This window comes from Martes martes (assembly GCF_963455335.1).
Source record: "Martes martes genome assembly, chromosome: 16".
Classification (NCBI taxonomy): domain Eukaryota; kingdom Metazoa; phylum Chordata; class Mammalia; order Carnivora; family Mustelidae; genus Martes; species Martes martes.
Window position 1 is genome coordinate 8,003,655 of NC_137904.1, and position 6,756 is coordinate 8,010,410.

General features: G+C 64.2%; 1 protein-coding gene across 1 annotated transcript; it reads left to right on the forward strand.

Annotated features, from left to right (window-relative positions):
• Window positions 1-249: 249 nt before the first annotated feature.
• LOC308357108 (sialate:O-sulfotransferase 1-like) lies at window positions 250-6,272 on the forward strand (the record flags this gene model as incomplete). Its single annotated transcript, XM_080826599.1, is given in 8 exon segments — window positions 250-309; window positions 2,145-2,307; window positions 2,758-2,871; window positions 2,874-2,921; window positions 4,732-5,048; window positions 5,441-5,566; window positions 5,881-6,235; window positions 6,238-6,272. Coding segments are annotated over 8 exon segments (1,218 nt in total).
• Window positions 6,273-6,756: the final 484 nt, after the last annotated feature.

Sequence of the window (6,756 nt, forward strand, 5' to 3'; positions counted from 1 at the left end):
CCTCTCACAGACGGGCGTCTCGTGACTTTGTGTTCATAGGGTCGTCTGCGTGTGTGTGTCTGAATCTCTTTTTATGACCACACTAGTCGGATTGGCTCACACCCGCCATGGCCCCATTTTAACTGAATGACATCTTTAGAGACCCCGTCTCCGAGTATAGCTGCATCCTGATGTGGGGGTCGGACATGGGCTTGGGACAGAGGCCGCGTGGTACAGGGAGATGGCTGGGGGCTCCGCCGGTGCGGCTTCATGGCCTGGTCCAGGCCCCAGCCCTACATGCCAATGCGGGCCCCGCTGCGGAGCCCGAGGGTGGGCTGGTGGGGGGCTGGGCTGCTGTGGCCATGGGCGGGTCTGACAGGTGCAGTGGGGGTGGGACTTCCGACCTTCCGGGCATGGGGACCTTGGAGAGGAGCCTACGGGCAGAGCGTCAAACCCTCAGGTCCCCCAAGCATGGGGGGGCAGTGGAGTCCTAAGAGATGAGAAGGGGCTCGCAGACAGGGAAACTGAGGCACGGAGGTGTCAGGGTCAGTGTGGGGATCTGACGGGCTACATGCCTGCTTCTTCCTCTCTGGTCCCTATGTCCAGGAAGCCCAGACACCTTGAGCTACTACCTCCCCCGTCCTCCATCCTCCGAAAATCCCTGTCTCGAGCCTTGTCCAGAAAAAGCATGGGGACCAGGGCTCTGGTCCCAGGGGAGAAGACAAGCTGGCGAGGAGGCCGGAGGGAAGCCGGGTCCTCCTCCTCTCCCAAGCCAGCAGCCGAAGGACTTGTCTGTTTTATAGAGACTAGCATTCTGGATGGGGCTACCGGGCTGTTTTAGGGCTTTTCCTGCATGGGGGGGGCTCGGTGCTGTAGCAGCGATGGGCATGGGTGGTGGGGGTACACAGGGGTGTGTGCTGGGGGTGCATGGGGATACGTGATGAATACACACAGGGGTGTGTGGTGGTTGGGTGCACAGGGGTGCATGGTGAGGGTGTGCAGTGTCAGAACAGCACAGGGTCTAGGCTTCTGTCCCCACGTGGCAGCTAAGCCCTCAGAGGTACCGGGCTGGGACCCCGGGAGCTCCCGGCAGGGGTGCAGCTGCCCGTGGGCGTCCAGGAGGAGGAGGGAGGTGGGGAGAGGCTCTGGTGGGGGTGCACAGCACTGGGGGGCACTGGCCTGAACACAGGAGCCCCCCCCCCTGCCGCAGGCTCTTCATCGCCCCCCTCCCAACCACCATGGCTGGGACTGGCCCAGCGACTTTCTAAGCACGGAAATCCTCACTTTGCCAAGCCACGCTCAGAAAATGCTTTTGATTTTTCTTTTCTTTATTTATACGAGATTTTTGCTGTGAGCAAAAAATAGAAAGGTCTGTGTGGCACTGCCTTGGCCTCCCGCCTCCCTCCCTGCCACCTCCCTCCCTGCATTTCCATTTGCAAGAGGTACGGGCAGGCAGGGATGATGGGGCTGGGTACCCTGGAGCACCCACACATGTCGTGCCCCGTCCTGGGCTGCCCTTATAAAGGACATGCGAAGTGGATTTGATTGCCCATGTTCGGTGGTGAAGGGCAGAGAGGCTCAGCACCTTGCCCGAGGTCACCCAGCACCCAGCGGTCTCCTCTGTGGGGTCAGAGGGAGCAGGGAACGAACCCCACAGAGGCGACCAAGGAGGCCAGGAGACGGCTTCACCATGAGGTGTTGCCCTGCCCCTAATCCTGGCAGGGCCGGCAGGGACTTCGGGAATGTCCTGGCCTGCACCCCCTGCCCCCCGCAGTTGGGTTGAGCTGGTCTCCTCCCCAGGGAGCCCCAGCGGGAACGCCAGAGGTCCCTTCGGGCTCACGGCCAGTGGGCCCACAACGCAGTATGTGTGCTCACCTGTCCCATCCTGACCCTTGCACACACTGGCTCCTGCAGACGCCCCTGCGCCAGGTGTCTGGTCCTCCCTGTGCTCCCTCCGGCCCCCCAGTGTTAGCCCCGGGCCTGGCTCACACTGACTGTTGTCGGGTCTCCGACCCGCTCTGAGCTCCTGGGGGCAGAAGTCACGTCCCGTGTGCCATGCCTCCCCTGGGCTGGCACGGGAAGGATGGGCACCATCCATGCTGACAGGAGCCGGGAGGCCTGGCCCCAGTGGGCACCCCACATGCTTCTCCCTCCTCGCTCCCCAGCAGGAGTTCCCCCTGGCCATCCTGCGGGGCTGGGAGTGCTACTGTGTTTACCCCACGCCTCAGTTCAGCCTCCGGGACGTGGTGGACAGTGCGCTGTGTGGCCAGGAACCCAAGGCACAGAGGCTGGCCGAGTACTGCGAGGTCTACCAGACGCCCGTGCAGGGTGAGTTCGGTGCCTGGGGCATGAGGCGTGCGGGGCCCTCCCCGCCATGTCTGCCACGTGTGCTCTCCGGGCATTTGGAGAGACCAGTGTGGCCGCGTGCGGCCCGGGGTGGGGAGGGGAGGCCACCATCGTCCCTGGAGGCTGGACACGGGACACACCTGGCCTTTCCCTGAGCCTGGGGATGGAGGTGCTTTGAGGAACAGCAGGACACCCGCAAGGCGGGGCCCCACCACCCTCGGGCAGAATCTGGAATGTTCTGTGCTGTTTGGGGAGCCAGGGCTTGCTGCCCAGGCCGTGGGAGGCCTCGTCATCCCCAGAGCTCTCTCTGGGCACAGGCCTGGGCAGCCAACCCCTCCCCCTGGGCCTGCCTCGGTTCCCCATCGGTGAAGCAGGAGACTGGGGGCGGTGGGTCCGGGTGGGGCGGTCGGTGGTCAGCCTCTGGCCTTTCAGACACTCGCTGCACGGATCGGCGGTTCCTGCCCACCAAGGCCAAGGTGTTTGTGGCTCTGTCGAGCTTCCCGGGAGCCGGGAACACGTGGGCGCCGCACCTCATTGAGCACACCACCGCTTCTACACGGGGAGCTTCTACTTCCACGGGACCCTGTGCAACAAGGGTGAGCGAGGGCCACAGGGCCTGGAGTCCCGGGGGAACCAGCATTGCAAACACATTCCCAGCCGTGTGGCCAGCCCAGGACTCGGGACATCCCTTCTGGTGGCTTGTGCTCCCACGCTACGAGCACTTTCTGAATTTCCCTTTGTTGTCAGAACCCGCAGTAATTCTGTGAGACGTCACCGGCTCATTTGTTTGATTTTCTGTGAGGCCAGAAGGAGCTCCTAAAAACGCTGTGTTTTTGAAGATAGGTGCAAACCCCTCCAGAGTTGTGTGGCCCCTAGTCTCCCCCTGCAGAAGCGAGAGGCCTCCCTGTGCTGAGTAGGACCGAGAACCCCAGCCAAGCGAGGGGCTGTCGGTCTGCCATCAGATGTCACCCCCGTGCGTCCAGATTCCTGACCGGACTATGGTTTAGGAAGAGAAACCCAGGTCCACAGCGTCCTGAGCTTGGTGGGGGCTCTGGTCTGCTGGGAGAAGCCAAGAAAGCTGGTGGCTGATCCTTATGCCCTGAATGTTACTGGCACCCCAGGGGGATGGCCGGATGACCTGTTCCAGGGTCCTGCCTGCTGTGGCCTGGCACCCGTGGAGTCCCGTGGCACGGGCTGCTGGCCACCTGCTGTCTAGAGGACCATAGCCGTCTGCACAGCTGGTGGTCTTGGTCTGCAAGTGGCCCGGGGGCCCAGTGGCTGGAGTGGCCACGTGCGATGGCCCTGGAGGTTCCCCCTGTGAGGCTTATGGGACTGGCAAGGGGTGGCTGCTGGCCTCTGCACCGACCCCCTAGTGACAGGCAAGGGCACTCGGTCTGTCCTGGGCGACTGTGGCCTATGGGACACACAGAGCGGCCGCTGTGGGGACAGCCCACAGCGCACAGAAGGCACCACAGATCTTGGGGTGCTGGGAACCTGATCCCGATCCTCATCCCGTGTTTACAACCCGTGGTCTGGCTCCTCCTTCCCTCGTCCCCCGCGCTGGGCAGTAGGAGCCCCGGCGAAGGCTGACGGTTGTTAAGCCTGGGGCAGACATCTGTTTGAACTGTGTTGGGTTCCAGGAGGCAAACCTGACTCAGAGGAGCCTTGTTTCCCAGCATCAAAGAACCTGGCCCTGCCTGCAGCACCTTTGCGTGCCACCCCCACCACCACACTCACGAAGTAGGTGGTGTTGGGGCTCCTTGCTGTCCCTTAAGAGCCCAGGAGACACTCAAGCTCGTTTATGGAGCATGGGTCCCCGGCTGGCGGACCCCGGATCTGTTGGGAAGTGGCCGGAGTCTAGGTTCTGGGGCATCCCTCCAGGGGTCCTTCTGTGACATCTGGCTGCACCCCTTGACCGGCCCCCTACTCCTAGTTCCTGGGAGGCCCTGTGCTCCGTGGGACCGCACATGGAGCCCCTCCATCCCCAGCATAAAGGCCACCGCTGAATGAGCCCACAGCGTCTTGCTGACCCACATGAGACTGTTACAGGTGGGGAGGGCTGGGACCTCGCCACAGGACCCCGGGGCCCACTGCCGGGCCGGGGCTGGAAGCCCGGCATCACAGGGACACCTGCACCAGGTGTCCAGAGCCCCGTGCTGCCCTGTGATCCTGGCAGATGTCCTGCCCACTCTGAGCCACGCCTGCGGCCACGACTCCCCCTCGGGTTGTCGATGACGCTCACGGGAAATCACCGTGCAGACGCCCACACACACGTGCCTACAGGGTCTAGAGGGGCGTCAGGGCCCTGCCGCCAGACTTGTGGGGTCTCCTGGAGGTACGCTCAGCTCTGCCTGCTGCCACGACGGGGTCCATCACTGTCCTCAGCAGCCCCTGTCTCCCCCGCAGGGTTCAAGGGCGAGAAGGACCACTGGCGCAGCTGGCACACCATCTGCATGAAGACCCACGAGAGCGGCTGCAGGGAGATCCAGATGTTCGACTCGGCCATCCTGCTGATCCGGAACCCGTACAGGTCCCTGGTAACCGAGTTCAACGGCAAGTGTGCCGGGCACCTGGGCTACGCGGCCAACCAAAACTGGAAGAGCAAAGGTAGGAAGAAGGGCGTGGGGGAGGCCAGGCAGCTCTTCTCCTGTGCAGACACCGTCTCCGGCCCTCCCCAGGCTCAGCTGCTCCCCGGCAGTGTGGCCGGGACACGGGTCCAGGGGGCGAGTGTTGGGACACTGAGCGATCATAGGGCAGCAGGGCTGTCAGGCAGGCAGGCCTGTCTCCGCAGACCCTGCCCCAGCAGACGTCCCCATCCCCACCCTGCCCCTTGCTGGCGCCCCAGGTGCAGGAGGCTGAGCTCTGGTCCCTCCTCAGCTCCCAGGGGCCTCAGTTTACCCACCCAAGACACCAGAGCAGTGCCTGTCTGAGGGTGGTGGTGAAAACCAGGGAAAGCGAAGGGTTCCCATGCCATCCGAGGTGGCAGGATGGTCACAGGCTGTTTGTTGATATTGACACCATCCCCACCAAGACAAGAGCCCCAACATGTCTTAATTTGCCAGGACAGAGCTCTCACGGATAGATCCTCCCCGAACATTGCCCGGCTGTCCGGCAGCGTCATGGGGTGGACTGGCCACCCCTGTGGGACGTGGTCCGCATCAGGCAGGGACCTCGCTCACTTAGCTTCAGGCCTGTGCCCGTCCTCACGGTGCCCCAGCTCGTCCCCGTCACCCAGGGCAAGGTGAGCATGGATGAGGGTCACCCCGTCTCCCACCTGTGATGAACACCACTGTGCCGCGTGGGCCCCGTGGCTCTCCCTGCCCCGGCGTGGACCCTGAGGGCAGGGAGCTCACCATCCAAGAGAGAGGGAACCAGCTCTCTCCATGCACGCCACATCTGTCCTCGTGGGGGGCTGCACAGCCACTGATGCAGACGTGGCCCGGTGACCCAGGCTGGCCCCGAGGTGCTGCTCTTACTGCCCACGGGTCGTCAGGAGGGCCTGGTCCGAGGGGCTGCCCGCTCTGGTCTCCCGCCTCCCCGGCTCCCCACCCACAGCGCCCAGGAGGTGGGCTGACCTGTGCATCTCTCCCCGCTGAGTGGCCAGGCTTCGTGCGCAGCTACGCCGCCTGGTGGTCCTCGAATGTGCTGGACCAGCTGCGATTCGGCAAGGGGCTGCTGGTGGTGCACGAGGAGGAGCTGTGCCACAGCCTGCTACCCACGCTGAGGGAGATGGTGGCCTTCCTCATTGTGTCCGTGAGCGAGGAGTGGCTGCTGTGCGTGGAGAAAAACAAGGAGGGCAGCTTCCGAAGGTGTGGCCGGCCCCTGCACCATCCCAAGCCCTTCACCCCCAGGATGAGGGCGCTGATCCACGGCTACATCTGGACGGTGGACAAGGCGCTGCGCGACCACGGAGGGCCGGGCTTCCCAGAGAGTATGTGCCCAGATGAACGCCCGGCTGCTCCGCCCGCGCCGCCTGGACACTGCTCCACAGGGCCCGGCTGCCGGAGCCGCTGCGGGAACCCTGCGCTCACAGACCCGCTGCATGCGCTGCTGCACGCTTGCAGGGACCCGCTCGGACTTGGCAACGCTGGCCCGCGCGTGCACGCTGGGCTCCCGGTGCGGCTCTCCTGCTTCCCGCTGCAGGCTTGCTGGCCGGGGTCCTTGCCCCCTAGTGCGGGGCTGAGTGGGCGTCAGTGCTGTGGGCAGCGAGTACCGCGGTGTGGACGTGAGCTCACGGAGGCTGCTGGACCCTGTGACCCTAAATGGCACATCTGACGCCCTGTGAACAGCTGGGGTATGGCCACCAGGCTCCCGGGTCCACAGCCCTGCATCGCCCTTCTCCGTAGACCGGCTGGCAGTGCAGAGTGGAGCCTCCCCTGACCCCATGCTGCACATGACCTCAGGACCTGCCACAGCTCTGTGCACCCCCCA